Here is a 25,764-nt window from a genome sequence, read left to right on the forward strand (position 1 = left end):
TTTTCGAAGATACATAATTGCTCAAGTCCATATCATATGATTATAAATTTTCAGTAATTAATTAATTACATTGGCATTTCAAGCGCCGTATATATTTGAGCATGGCGAGCTAGTTCGTCTACTTATTAAGATTACAAAATTCTCTCATAAGTTAAAATTGTCGTACGATCGTTTATGAAACGGCCCCCTGGACAGTTTACAGGAGAACTCATTGCTAGGTATGACCCAGAAGCATAACAACACACACACACATTGTAGTGTTAACAGCCTGAAGAGTGTACAGGAGTACTCATTTCTAGGTATGACCCAGAAGCATAGCAACACACACACATTGTAGTGTTAACAACTTGGAGAGTGTACAAGAGTTCTCATTGCTAGGCATGATCCAGAAGCATAACAACATACACACTTTGTAGTGTTGACAACCTGGAGAGTGTACAAGAGTTCTCATTGCTAGGCATGACCCAGTAGCATAACAACACACACACTTTGTAGTGTTGACAACCTGGAGAGTGTACAAGAGTTCTCATTGCTAGGTATGACCCAGTAGCATAGCAACACACACACATTGTAGTGTTAACAACCTGGAGAGTGTACAAGAGTACTGATTGCTAGGTATGACCCAGTAGCATAACAACACACACACATTGTAGTGTTAACAACCTGGAGAGTGTACAAGAGTACTGATTGCTAGGCATGACCCAGTAGCATAACAACACACACACATTGTAGTGTTAACAACTTGGAGAGTGTACAAGAGTACTCATTGCTAGGTATGACCCAGTAGCATAGCAACACACACACATTGTAGTGTTAACAACCTGGAGAGTGTACAAGAGTACTCATTGCTAGGTATGACCCAGTAGCTGGCAACACACACACATTGTAGTGTTAACAACCTGGAGAGTGTACAAGAGTACTCATTGCTAGGTATGACCCAGTAGCATAACAACACACACACATTGTAGTGTTAACAACCTGGAGAGTGTACGGGAGTACTGATTGCTAGGTATGACCCAGAAGCATAACAACACACACACATTGTAGTGTTAACAACTTGGAGAGTGTACAAGAGTACTCATTGCTAGGTATGACCCAGTAGCATAGCAACACACACACATTGTAGTGTTAACAACCTGGAGAGTGTACAAGAGTACTCATTGCTAGGTATGACCCAGTAGCATAACAACACACACACATTGTAGTGTTAACAACCTGGAGAGTGTAGAAGAGTACTGATTGCTAGGTATGACCCAGTAGCATAACAACACACACACCGTGTAGTGTTAACAACCTGGAGAGTGTACAAGAGTACTCATTGCTAGGTATGACCCAGTAGCATAACAACACACACACCTTGTAGTGTTAACAACCTGGAGAGTGTAGAAGAGTACTGATTTCTAGGTATGACCCAGTAGCATAACAACACACACACCTTGTAGTGTTAACAACCTGGAGAGTGTACAAGAGTACTCATTGCTAGGTATGACCCAGTAGCATAGCAACACACACACATTTTAGTGTTAACAACCTGGAGAGTGTACGGGAGTACTCATTGCTAGGTATGACCCAGTAGCATAACAACACACACACCTTGTAGTGTTAACAACCTGGAGAGTGTACGGGAGTACTCATTGCTAGGTATGACCCAGTAGCATAACAACACACACACATTGTAGTGTTAACAACCTAGAGAGTGTACAAGAGTTCTCATTGCTAGGTATGACCCAGTAGCATAGCAACACACACACATTGTAGTGTTAACAACCTGGAGAGTGTACAAGAGTACTCATTGCTAGGTATGACCCAGTAGCATAACAACACACACACCTTGTAGTGTTAACAACCTGGAGAGTGTAGAAGAGTACTGATTGCTAGGTATGACCCAGTAGCATAACAACACACACACCTTGTAGTGTTAACAACCTGGAGAGTGTACAAGAGTACTCATTGCTAGATATGACCCAGTAGCATAACAACACACACACATTGTAGTGTTAACAACCTGGAGAGTGTACAAGAGTTCTCATTGCTAGGTTAGTATCACCACTGTGGCAAAGCAAAACAATCATAACCCAGCTACCAAAACAAAAGCTTTCCTTTGCTGCAATTAACATTCTGCCACTGCAAACAGTTATAACAACAGATTACTTATATAATTACATTTTAGGAAACAAAATTGTCAAATAATGACTTAAAGATCAAATCAATTTGTTATGATCTCTGCGATCAACATTATATACCATTTTGTTTATTATTAGTTGCTACCTTTATGTTGTAACAGCTGTGTGTCATTGTAACAATTATCTGTGGTATACGATACAAAATTTATAATTTAAAGAATTATTATTATTTTCCAGAAATATGTCATTAAAAAGTCGTTTTAGTTGTCATGTAACCATTTTCAGATTCAAACTACATGTTGACTAGACATGTTGAAATTCCCACTGGTAAAGAATTAAGTTCTACATCAGTTATTTTCAAGCCTCTTACCTGCTAATTAAATAATACATCTTTCCCTATTGTTATTGTCTCTTGAATGTTCTCTTAACTCAACATGGTGTTTATACCTCTTCTGTATGTTCCTTCTCTATGACTCAAACAAGCAAGCCTGATTTATTTGTATGATTGCTTGAGATCAAGGATTATTATTCTGAGAATTTGAGCTATTGAACTTACCAAACTTACCAGTTTACTGCTTGTGGTAATGTTTACCATTGCTTTATGTCTTGAAAGTTGCAGGCCTGGTACTTTCTAGGTTTATATAATCTGCTTCAGTTCTTATACAGGTATGGTTTTTATTCAGCTGTTCAATTTTTTACACATGTGAAACAAATTCTGATATTGTTTGTTCTTATCCACGAAACGTCTTATATTTTTCCTCGAGAGTGTACAAAATATGCCTCCATGAGTATAAAATCCTGCATGGAGTTTCAGGTGCTCTGCCAAAAATTGAAGCATTGTACATATGCCACTGATAATGGCAATATAGATAACCGTTAGGACAATCAAACCCTATTGGTTGAATACTTATTGCAATTTTTAGCTCGACTGTTATATATGAAATATATATAGTGGAGCTATCCTACTCACCCCGGCGTCGGTGTTGCCGTTAGGCGTTGGCGTTTGCGTAAGCGTGCAAATGTTAAAGTTTGCGTACTACCCCAAATATTTCAAATGTCCCTTGACATATTGCTTTCATATTTTGCATACTTGTTTACCATCATGACCCCAACTTATAAACAAGAGCAGACAACTGTATCAAGCATTTTGACAGAATTATGGCCCCTTCTTTACTTAGAATATGCATATTATTGATAAATCTATGTTGAAGTTTGCGTACTACCCCAAATATTTCCTGTGTCCCTTGACATATTGCTTTCATATTTTGCATACTTGTTTACCATCATGACCCCAACTTATAAACAAGAGCGACAAGTGTATCAAGCATTTTGACAGAATTATGGCCCCTTTTATACTTAGAATATGCATATTATTGATAAATCTATGTTAAAGTTTGACAAAACAACACTTACCTGACATACCATCCCCCACGCCCCCCCCCCCCCCCAAGAACCCCCCTACCCCCCCCCCCCCCAAAAAAAAAATATTTTTTTCTTATTTTTGAAAGATCATCTATTAAATGATCACACACCCACATTATACCCCCCCCTCTCCCCCCTAACCCCCCCCCCAAATTTTTTTTATTTTTTTTATGTCCCCCACTATAGTAGTGGGGGACATATTGTTTTTTGCCCTGTCTGTTGGTCTGTACGTTGGTCTGTACGTTGGTCTGTTTGCGCCAACTTTAACATTTTGCAATAACTTTTGCTATATTGAAGATAGCAACTTCATATTTGGCATGCATGTGTATCTCATGAAGCTGCACATTTTGAGTGGTGAAAGGTCAAGGTCAAGGTCATCCTTCAAGGTCAGAGGTCAAATATATGTGGCCAAAATTGCTCATTTTATGAATTCTTTTGCAATATTGAAGATAGCAACTTGATATTTGGCATGCATGTGTATCTCATGGAGCTGCACATTTTGAGTGGTGAAAGGTCAAGGTCAAGGTCATCCTTCAAGGTCAGAGGTCAAATATATGTGGCCCAAATGGCTTATTTTATAAATACTTTTGCAATATTGAAGATAGCAACTTGATATTTGGCATGCATGTGCATCTCATGGAGCTGCACATTTTGAGTGGTAAAAGGTCAAGGTCAAGGTCATCCTTCAAGGTCAGAGGTCAAATATATGTGGCCCAAAGCTCTTATTTTATGAATACTTTTGCAATATTGAAGATAGCAACTTGATATTTGGCATGCATGTGTATCTCATGGAGCTGCACCTTTTGAGTGGTGAAAGGTCAAGGTCATCCTTCACAAGGTCAAGGTCATCCTTCAAGGTCAAACATCATATAGGGGGACATTGTGTTTCACAAACACATCTTGTTTTTCTTATTTTTGAAATATCATCTATTAAATGATCACACACCCACACATTATACCCCCCTCATCCCCCCCCTCCCTAACCCCTTCCCCAAAAAAAATAATTTTGTTTTCTTATTTTTGAAAGATCATCTATAAAATGATCACACACCCACATTATAACCCCCCCCCCCCCCCCCTCCATGATGGCTTACATTATACTGTCAAGCACTCGAATAGTCGCGCGCTCTGTCCTCTGACAGCTCTTGTTTACTGTAATTGTTTCTTAGCACACAGATTTATTATTGATATTACTGTTGTAGAGAAGATATTTAAAACACAAAGTTGGTAACAATGTTTATCTTGACAAAATAAATGATATGTTTAAATCTGGGTCCAGTTTGGGTGAAAAATGTAACGTGGGCAAGTCTGAGACAATTGGAAAACTCAGATGATTATTTCATGGCTATTATGTGTGTTTGTTTTTTTTCTCTGGAATTAAATGGGTATTGATATACATTTGTTTTATGAGAAAATGTGTTAACTCCTTTAAATAAATAAATTGATTATGATTAATATGTTATAAATTTGTATGGTGCATTCAGTAAGTACCTTCTCTATTTAACAAGTACATTACTCATTGTATTGATCTTCATTAAAATGTATTTATAATGTCTTGAGTATGTTTTTATGCCCCCCCCAAAAAATTTTGGGGGAGCATATAGTTGCCGCTTCGTCTGTCCGTGTGTGTGTCTGTCCGTCCATGCACAATTTTTGGCCGGGCTATTTCTCAGCAATTAATGACCGGAATTCAATGAAACTTTATGGGTAGCTTCACTACCAAGAGGAGATGTGCATATTATCAGCCGGTTCTGGTCGGATGATTTTTAACAGAGTTATGGCCCTTTGAAATTTTTTATTAACTGTACATATAGTGCAATTCTTGTCCCGGCTCTTTCTCAGCAACTAATGACCGGAATTCAATGAAACTTTATGGGAAGCTTCACTACCAAGAGGAGATTATCAGCGGGTTCTGGTTGGATGATTTTTCACAGAGTTATAGCCCTTTACAATTTTCTATAAAAAAATTCTTGTTCCCCCAACTACTGTGCCCTCAAGACGTTTCCTTTTATCTGAATATATAGTGCAATATTGTGACAAAAACGTTGGGGAGCATCACCCGTCTCCGACCGTTTCTTGTTCTGCTTGTTGAACCATGAACTTGCTTTGATGTTAGTTAAGTAAAGATGACTCATCATGTATGAAGCTGGTTCCCTGCACTTCTGTGTATTCAGGTGAGGAAGATGATCGGTTCCACTCTATGGCTGGGCCGGGCCCCGGCAGTGACATGGAGTCCTCCTTCTCTAGCAACTACAGTGCCACCAGTACCCGCACAAGCAGCACCGCACCATCAGGTCTCACACAGACGTAAACCACTTTTAAAAGGGCCGAGCTCTGTGAAAAGGGGGTTTAATGTGCCTAAAGTGTCACCCCAGATTAGCCTGTGCAGTCCACACAGGCTAATCAGGGATGACACTTTCCGCATTTTTTATTATTTTCGTATAAAGAAAAGTGCTTCTTGGCAAAAATCCAGTTTAGGGAGAAAGTGAGTCCCTGATTAGCCTGTGCGGACTCCACAGGCTAATTTGGGATGACACTACGCACATGCATCAAACCTCCTTTTCACAGAGCGGGACCCAAATGATTTGTGTATCAGTGCTTTTGCTTACCTGCAAACTCTTGTGTTGTCTCTCTTACACCCACTTTTTAGCTTATCTGAGCATGTGCCTATGGTTAGTTATTGGGGTACAGTTTTGTCTACCGCCGTGTTTGTGTGTATCTGTCTGTGATCCTTTTGAAGGACATTTCTAGAATCGCAAGGCAGATTTTCTTAAAACTTTACAGAAATGATCCTTGGTGAACTTATGTCAAAATAATTGATCTGTTGATTAATAAGGTCAAGGGGTTCAAAAAGAATTTTAAAATTGAAAACTTTAAATATCTCTTTTGAAATTGCAATGTTCAGAGGTTTAATACTGTGTTATTTTATTATCATAACCAATATTGTATTGAAAGGTTTTGATATATTGTAAGAGATATTTGCAACAATGTGTCATATTAAAGTCTTCTTTTTTTGTGGACATTACTGATTAATTGTGCTTATACTTCCTTTTGTAAATAAGATTTGTTGTTATTCCTTGCAGGCACAAGTCTTCCAAGACAAAACAGTAGAGGACCAAGAGGTAAAAACTATTGCATATCTTCATTTTCATGTATATTGTTTTTCATTCCTTCAAGTTAAAAGCTTTTTTCGGTGTTGCGTTGAAAGGGGCCTTTTCACGTTTTGGTAAATTGACAAAATAAAAAAAGGTGTTTCAAATTCGCATATTTTCGTTTTAGTTATGATATTTGTGAGGAAACAGTAATACTGAACATTTACCATGCTCTAAAATAGCAATTATATGCATCTTTTGACAATTTAAAAACATGAAAATTATAAAGCATAGCAAAGCGAAATGGTTTAATAATTTGGAGAGTTCTGTTGTTGTCGTTATATTTTGTGAAACTACGAGGATTTCTTATATAAAGTATGAAATAAACCCATCATTGTATGAGGACGGATGGCTGCGTGGTCTAACTGGTAGACTTTTTACTCCAGGACTTAAGGGGTCAGTGGTTCGAGCCCTGTTTAGGTTTACTTTTTTTCTTTTTTTAATTTAATTCTTGATTTTTTACTGGAGCTTATTAGATCCAATGTTTACATTTATCATTATAAAGCATTTAATGACCATCTTCAATACGTGCCAAAATCTGTGAAAAGGCCCCTTGAAAAACAAGAAGTAAAGCTTGATTAAATTTAATTGGAGTTTATTGGCATACATGTTACCAATTGGTAAAATAGAAGAATCTGAGATTAATCACTTTATGTATATTATTTTTTTACAGAAGTAGGACATATGGTTTTAACATTTATCAAAATTAGCTCCAATTATTTTGAACTGATTGGTCAACAAATATATACCTCTTAATATATATATATATGTAATATATAATGAGGATTGCTTATATAATGTACATATAATATATATATATATATTATATTGAGTTCAATAAATGGCTGAAACGTGTTACTTGTGACCATGTGATTATTACTGCAATACTGTGCACAGATCAGGGTGGGTCCTCCAAGTTCCGTGAAGACCCAAGTGCCGAGTTGAGCCACTACCGGATCAGGGTAGCCTTCTTCTCTGTGTCAGTGCTGCATTCCAACCCCTCTGTGACCCCTGACCTCCCCAACATGACCCCCCTGGAGATGATGAAGGCTGCTGCGGGACAGTTCTTCCAGAGGGTGGGAGGGGTTACAGCTGCTGGGATGACTCAACTGAAGGACATTTGCCAGCAGATGTCGGGGCTGCTGACACAAGATCATCTGAGGTGATTTTAAATTTATTTATTTTGTACTGGCAGCCATCATTGGGATTTATTAATTATGCCTATTTGTTTTAAATTTGCCACACCCTGGGGTCACAAGATTTATGTAGTCTTGTAAATGGACCTTTTCACATTTTGATAACTTGACAGAATTGACAAAAAATTGTTTCAGATATGCACAATTTCGTTGTAGTTATGATATTTGCAAGGAAACAGTAATACTGAACATTTACCATTCTTAAATATTTATTGTATGCATCTTTTGACGATTTACAAACCTGAAAATTATTAAGTTTTACAAACACAAAACGGTTGAATAATTTGGAGAGCATATAGTTGCCAGTTTTCCTTCCTTCCTTCCTTCCTTCCTTCCTTCCTTCCTTCCTTCCTTCCTTCCTTCCTTCCTTCCTTCCTTCCTTCCTTCCTTCCTTCCTTCCTTCCTTCCTTCCTTCCTTCCTTCCTTCCTTCCTTCCTTCCTTCCTTCCTTCCTTCCTTCCTTCCTTCCTTCCTTCCTTCCTTCCTTCCTTCCTTCCTTCCTTCCTTCCTTCCTTCCTTCCTTCCTCCTCCGTCCTCCCTCCGTCCCTCCCTCCGTCCCTCCCTCCGTCCCTCCCTCCGTCCCTCCCTCCGTCCCTCCCTCCGTCCCTCCCTCCTCCTCCCACCCTCCCTCCCTCCCTCCCTCCCTCCTCCCTCCCTCCGTCCCTCCCTCCCTCCTCCCTCCCTCCCTCCTCCCTCCCTCCCTCCCTCCCTCCCTCCTCCCTCCTCCCTCCCTCCCTCCCTCCCTCCCTCCCTCCCTCCCTCCTCCCTCCCTCCTCCTCCCTCCCTTTCTTGCCTTCCTTCCTTCTTTCCTTCCCTCCTTCCCTCCCTCCCTCCCTACCTCCCTCCCCTCCGTCCCTCCTCCCTCCGTCCTCCGTCCCTCCTCCTCCCTCCCTCCCTCCCTCCCTCCCTCCCTCCCTCCCTCCCTCCCTCCCTCCCTCCCTCCCTTCCCTTCCTTCCTTCCTTCCTTCCTTCCTTCCTTCCTTCCTTCCCTCCTTACTTCTTTCCGTCACACTTTTGTTACCGTTTCTCATAGCGCCTTCAATACTTTACCGATCTCTTTCATATTTAGCATGTAGGTACCTTGCATGGACCTCTACCTTTTGATGAGGTTTGAGGTCACTGGGTTCAAGGTCAAGGTCATAGAGGCTAATAATAGATTTTCCATCACGCTTTTGTTACAGTTTCTCATAGGGCCTTCACTACTTTACCGATCTTTTTCATATTTGGCATGTAGGTACCTTGCATGGACCTCTACCTTTTGATGAGGTTTGAGGTCACTGGGTTCAAGGTCAAGGTCACCAAGGCTAATTATATAATTTTTTAGGTGGTTATTAACACAAATATTGACAAAGCGCATCATCGGGGAGCATCCATCGTTTCCAACGATACTTGTTTCTTTAATTGTAATCTTGTGTTTTTTTTACTGGAGCTATTTAGTTTAAATGTTTACATACTGTGAAACCATTTATTTTCGACAGCACAAAATTTCGTCATTTTTATAAAAATGACGATTTCGTCAGCACTTAAATTCGCCGATTTCTATTTTGAAATTAAAAAAAATGCGTCAGTCAATATCCGATTTGTGTGTAATACATATTCGCGATCAATCGCAGTTGCGAAAAATCGTGGTACGAATGCGGGAACACACTTGAGAATCACGGCAGGAGGTGGGGCCTGTTTGTCACATGCCAATTAACTAGTCTTTTGTTATCAAGGGACAGTAATGGACCCTCATAATATATGCCATTCACACGTTCATTGTTATGATTAGCGGACTAGTGGGATCGAATAACCGTTAACGAGTGTTTGTATCAACGAAGCCAATTGCCAATTAGTCTTATTCTATTATAATAATTGCCATACTGATAACAATTTTATTAAAATGCTGTCAATACCGTTTAAAAACTGTTTGTGTTATACGAAAGAGGTTCCAGATTGTTAAGTGTTTTTTTTTCAAATAAAATGCTTTTTTATTCTGATATCAACATTAAAATTATAAACTATGTGTGTGTTTGTTCTTAAAAAGTAAACTACCGGTATATAAATCAATAATGTCAATAATTTAAAAATAAATAAATTGATACATATAAAATAGTAATAAGTGTGGTTAAACGCAAACAATCAAACAACAAACAGCAATTAAAGTAATCTTTATTTATTTGTGATAAATACATGTTGATCACACATCGTCATCTTTTCATTTGGTTTATTGTCTTTCATCGGCATTCACTGTGTGATGGCTAATATGCAACACCCCTGAATAACACAATGCACCTAATGGGTAATAAAGTTATAAACAATTAGCGCTAATTCATTACCATTCTACATAAACGAAGTCAACGCATTCGATACAGCTGTACTGAACACGCGTTTTAAAGAAGTGTAACGTGTCAGTTAAGTACCTTGTGTAATCTACATCCCTTTGTGTCAAAACCGGATTAATCTTGATTACGAAACAGCAGTGAATGTGTGCATGGATTATGTTGGAATTTAATGCCTCATGTCTACGGTAAAGTTTTAAAATATTGTTCAACTTAGTGTTTGTTTTTGTTCAAACATAGAGCATGATTGTTCGTTAGGATCTTAAATTCGCCGATCGGTCGACTGACGAAATTTATGAAAATTAATGCCTGACGATTAATAATGGTTTCACAGTATATCAAATTTAAAGCATTGATTGACAAACTTCATTGTATGCCAAAATCTGTGGAAAGGTCACTCTTAAATAACTTTTAAAATATTTACAATATCTAGCCCGAGTCCATATCTGGGTCACAAAAAATAGGAGAACATATTATATCTTTTAAAAATCTTACCACTCTAGGGGCCACATTTATGACTCAATCTTGATGAAACTTGGACAGAATATTTCTGGGCAAGCTGAAAATTGATATTATATGCATTTTTTATTGTAGAATTGAGCTGAAAAGCAGGTCAAAAGAGTTAGTCAAAATGTGGTTACTGACCAATTATCTGCAACTCATCTTGCTACCAGTTGTTTATGAAAAATATATTATATTCGATATTTTACGTGACTGACCCAGTCTTCTAAGCCGAAATGATCCGTAAAACAAAATAGTGTCTTTGTGTCGTATGAACGAATCTGCACTAAAAGTAGATTTAGATTCACATCGTAAATCAAATCATTTCTGTCGTCAGTTGTCAAAACGAAAGAATGGTTGATATTCAAATGCATAATTTTTCTCTTTCTGGGATATTGTTTTAGTATGTTGATGCTGCATTATCAAATATAAGTGTATATGAAGTGAAAACACCAAAAATAAACAATGGTTGCAATAGACACCTATAAACTGTAAGATGCCCATAATATCACTTGAAATCTGTTTTTGGTGCATCCAAAAACTAGGTTACTTGGTCAGATCTTTAAAAAAAATCTTGTAACCACTCATGAACCACATTTTTTACTTTTTCATGATAAAACTTGTTCAGAATGTCTATTTGAACAAAGTCAAGGTCGTTCTGAATCTGGGTCTGGACGTTTAAAAACAAGATCACTAGGTCATGTATTCAATAGTTTTGTTTACTGTAAATTCAGTTTAGCACTTTAAGGCCATCATGGCGCTCTTATATTATTTATAAATTATTTATGTTATAATCAATACTTATGTTGTTTGAAGATTGTCAAGATGTTATTTATATTTAATTGACTGTGACCCTTTGCTGTTTGAAGGTTACTGGGTCGGCCCCTGACCCTCGAGTGCAATCAGAGGTCAGCAATGAGGCAGGTCAGCACGACCCTGCAGCTGACAGTGGGTGTGGCAGAGCTTGTAGAGACCCTCTACCCTGGCAGAGGTGTGAACACACAGCCGCAGTACAGTGAGGTCAGTCTAAGTGAAGTCCTGAAGGTTAAGGTCAGAATGGCCAAGTCAATTATGCCTAAGTCACTATAAGAACGATCACTATCCCGTTTTAAGAATGCTAAAGTTTTAAGTGATGTTTCAATATCTGACAGGTGCTCAAAAATTCAACAGGGCAGATGACACACCCATGAGAAAATGTGGATAGAACAGTTATGACAATGCTTCCTAAAACTTGTTAATAACATTTAAGCAAGTGATATTTCAGCCTAGTTGAAACTGGGTATTATGGGGTAAATAACAAGTCGCTAGTTAAAATAAAGGAAAAACTTAAGAAGACTCTAGAGAACACATTTACTGCCATATCTTCATGATGCTTCGTCAGAACATTTATCTCAATGATATCTAAGCCAAGTTCAAAAATGGGTCAAGTGGAGTCAATGACTAGGTCATAAAGTGAAGTTAAAGAAAAAGCTTCTGTACACTATAGAGGCTACATTTACTGCCCAATCTTCATGAATTTCGGTAAGACCCTTTGTCCAATGAAACCTCCGCAGAGTTAATAACTTGCCCTGCCTTATTGACCCTTTTTTATGAAACTTTGTGAACCCTTTTTAAGTCACATGGTTGTAAGGTCGCCGTGATGAAATGGATATTGTCTCCGCCTAGCCACCAGGAGGGCACTGGTTCGATCCTCACTGTGAAAGCGTTCTTTAAATCTCCCCCAAAGACACCAAGTATTGGTACTAGGCCCAGGAAACTCAATAGCCTTACAATAGGCACCAGGATTTTGATGCAATCGAGCTAAAATAAATAGGTTTAAAACTAAAAGCAATATCAGAAGTCACATTATCTATACAAAAATCACTCGAGCTGCTTAAAACTGATTAGTTCTCAGGTGAGAGACCTAAAGCGATTTGGATCTCTTGCTTTATGCAAAATATACTCATAACATACAACATGAAGAAAATTGTTTGTTTTCAGTTTTATAAAGATATTTTGTTATTTCTGGAAAGGGAGACAATTAATGTTTTCCTGAGGACTGGCACAGTATCACATCATCACCAACAAATTTAGTCGATATATTGGTGTATAGTATTTCATGGGTTTATATTGTGTTAAATATTTTCTAAAAATGATTTTGTTCATATTGTGAAGGAGATTAATATTGAATTTGCAGGCTTTTATTATAATATGGTTAGTTTCTGTATCAATACATTGCCACTGTACCCACAACAAGTGTGACATGTTAAGAAAATGAGCCTTATTCTGAGAAAACTGGGTTGAATGCATGTGCATAAAGTGTCATCCCAGATTAGCCTGTGCAGTCGGCACAGGCTAATCAGGGACGACACTTTCTGCCTAAACGTGATTTTTGGTAAAGAGGGACTTCCTTGAAACTAAAAATACCTTAAAAGCAGAAAGTGTCGTCCCTGTCCGTACAGGCTAATCTGGGACGACACTTTACGCACATGCAATAAGCCCAGTTTTCTCAGAACACGATTCAAATAGTTAATATTAATAATAATAGTTATTATAATGTTTAGTAAGTCTGCATAAAGATAATATTTTCTAAGAAGATCTTTGATGTAACTTTCGAGATTGCTGATGTGTACAGTTAAAATTGTTCTAACCTGTCCCCCTGACAAAGTACAGGGGATGTACTGGAATCACCATGGACATCTGTACATATGTCTGTCTGTCCTTAGAAACAGTGATTATTTTGCCCAAAATTACAGCCTCTTACAGGCTGTTTCCAAATTGCAAAAACTAAAATTTTTTGCCAAAAATCTTAACAGAATTTTCCAAAAAAGGTTCCAATCTTTTCAATAAACTTACTCATTAGTTTATTGTGTTTATTATACAGCTGTATAATACCATAGCACTTGTCATTATTAATTAAATAATGCAATTAAATATGCAGTTATGAAAAATGAAATATTGTTATTTATAATTATATTAAAATGTTTAATTTTTCCAAATTTCATGCTTTATCATGCTATTTTCCCCAATAGAAAAAAGGCACAGGCTGTAGAATATAAAGCAAAAAAAAAATTCACTAATAGAAAAATTTGTCTAAGAAGTTCGTGATTACTTTTGACCTTACAAAATTCAAACTTTCTTTGAATAATACATATGATATGAAGTTGTGCACTTGCGATTTGTATTTCCCTATACTGTATACTGTATAAAGTCACTGGTATTCATAGACTTATTTCCCATATAAAGTCAGAGGTATTTATAGACATCTATCCTGGTCGCACTCGCAAGCTTAGTTTTCACTGAAGTGTAAATCATTTCTTACTCTTACTAGGCTTCTCCTAGTTTTCATTTGCACATCAATCAGAAGTCATTTTACTTTTACCAAATCCGCATTGATTCGGACAAGACACTTCAAGATAGAGTATATTTGTTGGTTTTTGTCTCTATGAGTCATAGATTTTCATTTGATTATATAAGCATGTCTTAATTTATCATACATTAAGACACGCTTATAACCTGCATGAAAACCAATGACTCACTGTGACAAAACCCAAGATAATTTGGTGGAGATCCCATGCTCACATGATTGCAAGTTATTTCAAGAATGCATGTTAAATCTTCAATTTTCACAATTCTGAAACAATATGGGCCTTGCTCTGTGAAAAAGGGGTTTAATGCATATGCTTAAAGTGCCATCCCAGATAAGCCTGTGCAGTCCGCATAGGCTAATCAGGGACAACACTTTCCACTCGTATGATATTTTCTGTTTAAATAAAGTCTCTTGTAAGCAAAAATCAAGTTTAGGTGAAAAGTGTTGTCCATGATTAGCCTGTGCGGACTGCACAGGCTAATCTGGGACAACACTTAACGCACATGCATAAACCACCTTTTCACATAGCACAACTTATATAATAAATGGTGGACAGGATTATTGTGCATTGCATGACTTTAAGAAGAAAAACATTTGCCACTCTACTTGCCCTATATCAGCATTTGAATTGCAGCCAATAAATTTGGATTAGCAAATTTCTCAGCTTTACTAAAGCTTGACAGATTTTACTGAAATGTAATTGCATTATTATTCAAATGGCCAATGTGATAATGTCATTACTTTGGTTTGATATTTGTCAAAATACTGGCACTTTAACATATGAGAAAATTGTTTATTTTTAATTTCATTGCTTGAGTATGACATAATTATTAATACTTGACTTTGGCTTGCATTTGGCTGGGGAGGGGAGCAATGAAAATGTCAGTAAAAAACGAAAACGGTTTCTACTCAATGAAATCAAATATTTAATAAAATGCAATGGTATCCTATAGGTAGTTATAACTTATAGCTGCATATTAGGCAAGTGGTCTTAAAGTTAAGGCAATTGTTTTTAGCTTAACCGAACATGAAGTACTTAGGGTGAGCTATTTAGGTCACCCTATATCCGGAGTCCTTTGTGAGTCGTCAATTTTAAGCTTTAAAGTACAGTCCAACCCCTCTTAAGCAGCCAGTCAAGGGAAACGGCCAAACTGGCTGCTTAAGCGGGGTGGCCTTTTAAGAGGGGGTTGGGTCATAGGGAGTCTAAGAGTTGATGAATGCATGGCCAACTGTTCAATTTTTGTATAAACAAAATGGTAAATATGTGTACATGTACTAAACAATGTATAGACTTAAAATAATTTTATTTCTTCCTTTCTAAAGTCAGCTATAAAACAACATTTTCATTCAAAAACATATTATATTCATCTTTCTAATCATCATCATCAATATCATTCTCATCAGAATCAAGTCCATAAAAAACAATCATTCTCATGATTTGTTGTTTACAGAATGCGCGTTGTATGGCCCCAATGCACTTAAGATGGGAACAGTTGTAAATCAGTTATGCGTGAATAACTCCCGTGTCACTATCAATCAATCGAAAATTTAATTGGTTTATTGCAGTTTTATGTCTTTGTAATACCTACCGCACAAATTGGTCCCGACAGTGATATTCTCCACGATAAAATCGTGGCCACTTACTTAAGAGACTGATAATAGCAACCACCAGGTGTAATCCTACTGGTAATGCTTTTCATGCATAATATTATAAAAACATTTATTTCGCCGCGTAAATGGTTTTATCAAAATTAATAATGAAATCATTGTAAATATAAAACAAATATAAATGTTTTGTTAAATTCCCAAATGAGAATCATAATTTGTAATCCGAAACAGACTCCCGATTGATTTATTTTAACGAGACATTTACAAATTCTAGCATCAAAAAAGTCCTCATATATTTCCTTTGTCCCGACAAAAGCGCGCGAAAATTATGCACCAATGTACAATGTCACGTCATACCCATGCGTGCGTGTATTGATTTTTGGATAAAAACTTTGTAGCACAGAGAACATGTAGAGAAGTTGATTTCGGTTAAAAGTTGCGTTGTTCTTTTTAACTTTTAATTAGCTGATAATTGTCATAAATGTGTGCTTGAAATAGTATGATTCAACAGCTACAAATAATAAATTATAAATTAAGAATCTCTTTTCCAGTACTAATAGATTATATTCGCATGTGCGGAAACAGAAAGATCAAACGGTCGCATGTTGCTTTTAACCCGATAACCCGATAATCTGCCGCTAATAAATTGCAATTTGCAAACTGGCTGTCAAAATGTTTATCACACATCATGCTTCAGTACTGCAGAGCCAAAGCCGCAGACTGGAAGTACGTATCCATTTTTTAGCCGTTGCGTCGGTGTAATTTTGCCAGTGTACATGACTGACTTACTCGCGCGTGACCACTCATATGGGGGGGGGAATTTAACATTTGGGATGCAAAATTGCTGGCCGCTGGCCGGAGAAACGGGGTTACCACTAAAGAGGGGTGCATTATGTAGTGTTTATCGACGGTCGCGGCACAGACCGGCCGCCTACACGGGATGACCGGCGATGAGGGGTGACCGGAAGTAGGGGTTGGACTGTATACAACTCTAGATGCCACATTTGCATTCAAATCTTGATGAAACTTGGTCAGAATATTTATCTGGAAAATCCCAGGCTGAGTTATAATCTGGTACATTTGCGTCCCAAAATATCTTTTAATCACATTAGAGGCCACATGTATTACTAATTACCTATGAAACTTGAAATATTTGAGCAAAAATTCAGTCTGGATCACATGAGTTTGAAATTAAGGTAAAATCTTAGAAAAACCTTGTTACCACTATATGAAAAACATTTATGACTTGATCTTGATGAATTCTGGTCAGAATGCTTACCTTGACATTTCGTAACTCTTTTCCTCATAAGAAGCGAAGTAAAAATGGCTTTTGCAACCAGCATATAACCAGTACAGCCTGGGAGTAACTCGCAGTCTGTTCAGGTATTATGCTGTTTGCTGCTCATCAGTATCGAAGGGTTGGAACTGACACCTTTAAAACTTTGATCTAGTAAGAAAGGTCTTAAATTAAATATAACTTTCTAAGGGACTACAAATGCATCAAAATACATATTTAAGTGGTAAAGGGTTAAGCTGAGTTTGAATCTGACAAGTACAAAAAATGTCCCCCAGACAGCTCTAAATGGACTTTTGTTTATGCACTTGAGGATTTCAAACTGAATATTGTACTTGCATACACAATATGCCCAAGTACATATATTGTCATTCATATTTCTCATAATTGACAATGTGTTAACACAAATGTAGCGGGTTTACAAGATGCTTATACAGAATGTTCACTTTTATATGGCCAGTATGATAAATGTTAAACATGACATTGCATGGTAAACTTTGTGTGTTTAAGGGCGTATATTACATTTAAGATAAGTTATATGGTGTATCATATTTTAGATATTCCTAAACACTTTTTTTTTACCACTTGTTTACAATATCAGCTGATATAATGACGTGTGGTATTTGGCAAATGGTTCATAAAAACACACTTTCTTATAGGAGTGCGTCACTTGTTGATATTTTTGGTCATGCAAGAGTAAAAGGAACATACATCTGGGTCAACCAACTTTTGGAAAATGCATTACCAAACATATTTATTTGTCAATGTGATTTGGTTGTCTTGAAATGTTCAATTAATAATAATGAATTAGGAGGTTTGGAAAAGAATGTTTATGTTTTGTAATTTTCTGTACTCATAATTCAAGTATTGTGTTTTTTTGCTATCAAAATCGTTGGCGACACAATGTGGTCATTCTGTTAGATTAAGTTTAGGAAGATAGTTAGTTTCCTTGTACCAATATGTGTACAGTGATACTCCTATTTAGAGACGTAACTGAACAATAGAATTTATAGGTATTGTCAAACTGTAAAACCAACCTTGTTTTCGTAATTTTTCCTAATTTAACAACTTAAGCTTTAACATAGCACAGTTTTGATTATTTTAATTTATTTATAACATCTTTCCAGATAAAAGGACAAAAACTGATGTTTATGTTAAAATATTTTGTGGTCACATTAAAAGTATGGTGCAAAGCTAATCTGATATCAGTGTCATTACATATTTCTCATTGTATACAAATGCAAATGTATGTAAAGTGAACTTAAACCCTTAATGTGCACATCCTGATTGTGAGGATGTGAATGATGTTTTAGCCTTAACCTGAAGGTTTTACATTATGTTTTACTGTTGTCAAGTTGTAAGAGTACATTGACATGGCGCAGAGATGACAATACATCAATCCTTTCATTGTTAGTGTTTACCTGTAGGCAAGCTGTTGACCTTAGTTCAGGTCTACACATAACGATCAATATAATGTTGAACAAATGTTCATCACACTTATGTTGGAATCAAGAGTTTTTCTAATTTTACCTGCTTGTTACTTTCAAAGTTGCATTTACATTTTATGTCCGAGAAACATCAAATGTTAAAGCAACTGAAACAAATTAACTCATATAACCCAGAAAAAAACATCATCCTTATTATAATTATGTATTTCACATCAGTGCAGCTTTCATTATAACGATATAGGTCATAGATTTTTTTTCTCTCAATTGATCATAAATTGTCCTCATGGTGATGTATTGTGATCACCTTTTGTCTATTTTTTTTTGCTGTGTGTTTTCTGGCATATATCGTCAACCTTACCCTATTAAACAATTTAAAACTAGAAGCCATATGTATGGCCCAATCATCATGAAACTTGGTTAGAACATATTTCCCGATGATATCTAAGTCGTCATAGAAACTGGGTCACATGGGGTCAAAAACCAAGTCACTAGGTGATCTTAAAGCAAAATCTTGTGAACTCTAGTTGTTTGTCCAATAATCATTAAACCTGCTTAGAACAATAAGCCCAAATATAACTTGGCAGAGTAAGAAAATGGCTGCAATCCTGTGAATAACATTGATGCTAGGAGTCGGATAAATTTTCTTTATTTGGCTATATTTAACCTTGTAAAACTTCTAGAGGTCAGATGTATTGCCTAATCTCCATTAAATTTTCATTAGTTCAGAACATTACTTCTTTTTATACATTGTACATCATGTTTGTTTTGTATTCTCTTGCAATGATAAACAGGAAGATTTTACAAGACTCAATTAGTTTTCTTGATTGGTACACAACAGGTCATTGTTGGTCTTCTTTTTTTGGACATATTAGTAATACTGAATAAGTTTGGAAGCAAATAAGCTGTGTTTAATTGATATATGAGTTTTAAGTCTTATGTACATTCAAAATAAATAACTTCATTGATGGATTAACATATGATATTTATCTAAATATGCACACGTTATGTTCAGTGTACACATATTACCAGAACCGTGTATCTCAATTAAAATCATAGCGACCCATCGGTATGCAAAGTATGCTTGAAATATTTTCAAGGAATGTTTATGGAAATGGATCCTGCCTTTTGCAAGAAGACAATTATCATTTGATTATAGAATGTTGTGACTATGCATGTTAATTTGAGTAGTCATTTGCTACACCAGATATCTGAGCAATTACTGGTACTCATTGCAATGGTGTGGATACTTGGTGTCTATTGTTAACATTAATTAACCCTTTTTCCAATTAGATACATATTGTATTTTCATGCATTTGCAGTCCCTTAGAAAGTTAAATTTAGTTAAAGACCTTTTTAACTAAATTCAAAGTTAAAGGCTTTATTCCAACCCTTTTACTGGTGAGCAGCAAACAGCATAAACCCTGAACAGTTTGCGAGTTACTTTCAGGCTGTTCTGGTTTTATGCTGTTTGCACATAGCCATTTTTGCAGTCTGTTCAGGTTTTATGCTGTTTGCTGCTCATCAGTATGTTAGGGTTTAAATGAAGCTTGTAAAACTTGAATTAAGTAAGAAAGGTTTTTAATTAAATGTAATTTTTTAAGGGACTACAAATGCGTCAAAATAAGTATCTAAGTGGTAAAGGTTTAAGTCATAACCCTGGAACTTGTAGGAACCTTCTAAAAGCAACAACACTTAAATGTAGAATTTCCTACACTGGAGTGGCTGTGTAACTGTAAATGGAAAATGAATGCAAACTGTATTGTTATTTGTGAATTACACTTGCCTAGGACAATGACAAATACTGGTAATGGTTGATGTAATTTAATGTTATCTCAAATGTGTTAAATAAAATATGACATAATCTTGCCACTCCATGCACAGAGATAACATGACAGGACTCACCTCTGTATATAAAAATGTACACCTGTATGTAAAAATCTACACGTGCAAAATAAAAATGACTCACGCTCTGTGAAAAGGGGGTTTTATGCATGTGCAAAAAGTGTCTTCCCAGTTTAGCCTGTGCAGACAGCTTACCAGGGATGCCACTTTCCGCTTTTATGATTTTTTTCGTTTAAAGAGTCTCTTCTTAGCAAAATTTTAGTTGAGGCGGAAAGTGTCATCCCTGATTAGCCTGTGCATACTGCACAGGCTAATCTGGGACGACACTTTACGCACTTGCATTAAACCCCTTTTTCTCAGAGCACAGCTCAAATACATTATTTTCTATTTTCTGGCTAATTGTGTGTTAGAATGTATGAGCACTGACAGAAGTGCTCTATATTAATTCAGTAGTTTAATTCACTCTGTTTCATTTCACATTTATCTGGTGTTTGTAATTAACCCATCGACTTCTTAACTGATTTGTAATTGTATTGTGTAGACGAATTCCTATTCAGAATTCATTGTCATTGAACAATATACCAATATTTGCCATAAACTATCAATTAAACATCATAAAGCATCCACTGGACATAACAAGATTAGATAACACAGATTTAAATCAATTACATTTCCACTCGACAATTAAAGCCCTGATTCACTATTAGTTTTCACTTCATCTTGATTATCACAGTATTGTCCTATATCAAGTTAAACCTATTATACCCATACAGATCATATGCTTGCTGTTTAATGTGCCCTGGGGGTAATTGACCAAAGATGACCTTGCATGATGAAAGATGTCATCTAAGTGCACACGCCTGGGCCACCCCTGGGCTTCAAATGAAGCCTGAACATAAAAATATGGTGAAACTGATGCTTTATACTTTCACCATGGTGGTCATTTACCTTATCATTAATTAATAAATTAATTTTAGTTGACCTGTTTAAAAAAAAAGGTTTAAAAGGCTGTTATTTAAACTGTTTTCATAAAGTGTTCTAAATTCACTATTCACTGTCCACCATTCAAATATTGTGGAGCAAAATAACTGTTTGTAAATGTTTCTGTAAAATTTAAACCTTATGTGGAAATTCTGTTGAATTTAAAACATATGTGGAAATTCTGTTAAATTTAAACCTTATGTGGAAATTCTGTAAAATTAAAACCTTATGTGGAAAGACTTAAAAAAGCATCATTCAAATTTGCTGACATTGTTCAATATAATATGAAGATGTGTACGTGTGATTTGTATTGTTCTACTTACACTATTACTGAATGTATTCCCCCTAATCAACTTAGAATTTGTAAAACTTAATTATGTTAACTATAAAATTTATTTGCTTAATAATATGCATCTCTGAAACTACATATTCCAGGTGTCTTATAATTATTTGCTATGTAATATTTTAGATTTGCCTTCTACTAAGTTACATCGAGTCATGACTGGTCACACCCATATTATTCATATACAATTATTTAACAAAGTAACTTAAACCAAACTTGAAACCACAAAGCCCAAATGTTCAATATTTGGTAAGTGACATTGTAGTAAAGTCTCTACAAACTTTGTTTAAAAATGATCCTGTTACTAAAACTGGCCTCTCCCAAGGATCAAGCTTTTATTGTTACAATTTGCTATGTTATAATTTATTTCTTTAACAATTTTTGGTCAATATTGGAAAGGTAGTAGAGCTTTTTATTTGGTAAATCTATAATGTTTAAGTCAAAAATACATATAAATAATCATTTAGGATGGTTATTGCTGGCAATTTACTTCTGTAACAGTTTGAATAGTCAAATAATTTATGTTAAAATCATTTTTTAGTGATAGAAAACTATTTCAAAGTACTAGATATATAGAGAATAACAGGTTACTGCCTGATCTTTTTGTAATATATCAGGAGAGGCTTAGAATAATATAACGGCCAGGCTTGCCGAGCCGTTATTTTATTCGTGCTGAGCCTGATATATTACAAAAAGATCAGACAGTAACCTGTTTTTCTGTTTATCATACCTCTACGTCCCCTATTTTACAGAAATAATGAAATAAATCGCTAAAAAGCTTTAGTTTTAGCGGGAAATAATATGATTTTGTCGTTTGACGTGTTAATAATGACGTCATGAACACGCGCGCTTAATATTTGTAAAAAAATGTTATTTGCTGTTTGTGTTGCATTTTGTGTTTAAAAGATATTACATCTTGGTATCAAATTGTTTGTCTTGTTGAATCTAATTCGATTTTAATAAAAAATGAGTACTTTATAGATGATTCTGAGTAATATGACCATCCTCCACACATGACTGATATCCGAACTTCCTGTTGACCATGATATAAAAAAATATATCAGGCAACGTTTTATCAGGCAGATATCAATGCGGTGGTATGATAAAAGTAGTTTCCTAATCATAAAGACATTAAAATTACAGTTATTTATGACGTTCAGGTCCATATTGGCATTTGTCATGTGTCAGACAGTGGTGTAGTGGATATGGTGTCAGCCTAGCAATCAGGAGGTCACGGGTTCGATCCCCATTGTGGGAACGTTCTTTAGATTTCCCCCATAGACACCAATTACTGGTTCTAGTCCCAGCAAACGGACACGAGAGCGTTTAAAATAAGCCTTAGGCATTCTATGCATTCGAGCTAAAATCAAAAGGTTTAAACTAAGACATGGATATTTATTGAATACATAATTTTATATACATCTTAATGTCAGTTGCCACTTGTGACAGCACTTCACAATAACATCAGACAGTAGTAATTTGTCACTTTAATGTTAAGTGCAAATTAATGTTGCTTAGAGCCTAGTTGCTGTGAACCGAAACAACATTTTACAGAGGTGTAATCACAGATGCAGCCATAATAGCTGAGAAACCTTGCACAAATGTGTAAATAAGTTAATGTTTTTTTTGCTGCTTTTATAATCAAATGTCATGAAAGCCCTATTTTTTATTGAATGTACCAAGATATTTGGTACTTAAATACAAAAAAGACTTTCATAAGTCAGAAAGTTTTGATCAGTAATTTTAAATATTTGATTGGATGGAAAGGCATAAATGAATAAATGTTTGTTTAAGTTGATTCTATTCCCCCTTTTTACTAAAATCCTTTCATTATTTAGGCACACAAACATTTGCTTGTACATTAGCAATATATTTAGCCCATTACTTTGACCCAACTATGGGTTCAAAACAAAGTGAATCACAGTGGTCTTTTTACTTATCTAGATTTATGTTCATAAAATTCTAATGAATATATATGCTAAATAAAATATTATTATTTTGAATAATATAAGATTTCGAGAAGGTAATACATATTGGACAAAGTGCCCAATATGATTTGATTATATTTCTTTGAACGAAATAACAATAGATTCTGTGTATTCAACGTTAACCCTGAACTCTTGACCTTATCCTTCAACCTGGATTAAAAGCAATGAAATGCAATAATGGACAGAGTTTTGTCTGGACAAAATTGGACAGGTTGATTTCTTTATTTTACCTAAAGCTATGACCTTTACCTTCTTCCAGGCTCATACATGCCACCTATACTGGAATTGTACATTTGACCTTAAATTTTGAACTTAAACTTGAACTTTGGCGCCTGGTATTTGCCTTATAGTCTCTTCGTGTATATATTTTTGAATATTCTAAAATCCATAAAAGCTTAGCAGTAGTTAAGATCTGGAAAATGTGCTCAGGGTGAATTTCTTATATTAGACCTTGGACTTAACCCTTTCCCCCATAAGTAGCAAAGTGAAAATGGCTTTTGCAACAAGCATAAAACCAGAACAGCCTGCGAGTAACTCGCAGTCTGTTCAGGTTTTATGCTGTTTGCTGCTCATCAGTATCTAAGGTTCGGAGATGAAGCCTTAAAAAAAATGCAAGGAAAACTGCCCAGCTCATTGTTGGAGGCCAGGTTATTCAACAGACTTGAACCATGTTCCAACTAAGCCAACAAATGTTCTTCACAAGTTCCATGATGATTGCGCAAAAGTTATGTGATCTTAAGTGTACTGATGTTTCACTGTAGCCATTTTAAGAAAATGACCTACCCCTTGACAACCAATAATGGACCAAAGGTGATAGATAGATAGATAGATTTATTTCAATACTGTGCAAATAACATGGTAACAATAATGGTAACAACAATACAATTAAAATATAATATATTGATTTTTAAATATAAATATATTGTTTACATATAAACAATTTATAAAAATAATTAATAAATAAATGTCTTATAATGTACCATATTAGTCACATCAATATCAAGGATAACACAAGAAAGGGGAATACACCCCTTATTTCCATTGTGGTCCTCAATAGTGGTCTGACGTAGAGAGGTTTAAAATAATTTTACACTTAAATAAAAAGTGATCGATATGGAGCAAAAAGCACATATAAAATTTCTTCATTAAAATAAATTAGATTAAGATGAAAGACTTAAATGACTACAATGCTACTTAAAACTGACAGGAACACAAGACAACTTGGCACAATATTTGCCTACGAAATCATATCACAGTATTGCAAAACATGTAGTAAAAATTTAACTAAAGATGGTTATAACTTTACAAATTAAAACATACCATAAAATGCAGTCATAAGTCGAGATTTTTTTCCTCAAAAATTTGATTAAATTTACAATCTCGACTTATGAGGTCGTCCAAGAAAAATAATGATGACATTCTACTAAGATCGATCCCCGCAGAAATGGTTAAAGTTGTTGTTGTTGTTTTATAGAAAACTTGTTGAAATACCACACACAAAATTTCCTTTTTTAACTGATACTTACCAATTAATATAACCACAGTTTGCCGCAACATTTCCCTTGTTTTTAACCAGGTTTTCCGAAGGAAAAAACTGGTTATTAGATTGGCGAATGCGGGCGGGCTGGCTGGCTGGCGGGCGGGCGGAACAAGCTTGTCCGGGCCATAACTTTGTCGTTCATTGTGAGATTTTAAAATCATTTGGCACATTTGTTTACCATCATTAGACAGTGTGTCGCGCAAAAGAATTACGTCGATATCTCAAAGGTCAAGGTCACACTTTGAGTTCAAAGGTAAAAAATGGCCATAAATGAGCTTGTCTGGGCCATAACTATGTCATTTATTGTGAGATTTTAAAATCATTTGGCACATTTGTTCACCATCATGGGACGGTGCGTCACATGAAAGAATCACGTCAATATCTCCAATGTCAAGGTTGCCACGACTAAAAATAGATTAATTTTCAAACAAACTTACAAAGGGGGTTAATTTTGTTTGTTCATTTCAAAAGTTTAGTTTGAGTTGTCTCCCTTTATCAGATTTTTTTTCACAATTAAAACCTGGTTTTGTGACAATTTTGTCCCTTGTTATTTTCATAATTTAATCCAAAGTTTTCATGTAAGCAGATTTTTTTTTTACAACTAAACGTGTAAACAAATGATCGAGTCATTTTTAATGTAGAGCGAGAATTGGCAAC

At 35.8% G+C, this 25,764-nt stretch overlaps 1 protein-coding gene across 2 annotated transcripts in view; it reads left to right on the forward strand.

Annotated features, from left to right (window-relative positions):
• Positions 1–25,764, forward strand: part of LOC127873866 (autophagy-related protein 2 homolog A-like) — a 123,170-nt gene that overhangs the window by 16,354 nt on the left and 81,052 nt on the right. Inside the window, exons 9-13 of one of the 2 annotated variants that reach the window (XM_052417929.1) lie at positions 2,409–2,450; positions 5,720–5,839; positions 6,629–6,667; positions 7,595–7,859; positions 11,584–11,734. In XM_052417929.1, coding sequence (XP_052273889.1) covers positions 2,409–2,450; positions 5,720–5,839; positions 6,629–6,667; positions 7,595–7,859; positions 11,584–11,734 — 617 coding nt within the window. The remainder of the gene's footprint in view (positions 1–2,408; positions 2,451–5,719; positions 5,840–6,628; positions 6,668–7,594; positions 7,860–11,583; positions 11,735–25,764) is intronic. The other variant, XM_052417930.1, reaches the window with a different exon arrangement.

This window comes from Dreissena polymorpha, chromosome 3 (assembly GCF_020536995.1).
Source record: "Dreissena polymorpha isolate Duluth1 chromosome 3, UMN_Dpol_1.0, whole genome shotgun sequence".
In the NCBI taxonomy this organism is placed as follows: Eukaryota; Metazoa; Mollusca; class Bivalvia; order Myida; family Dreissenidae; genus Dreissena; species Dreissena polymorpha.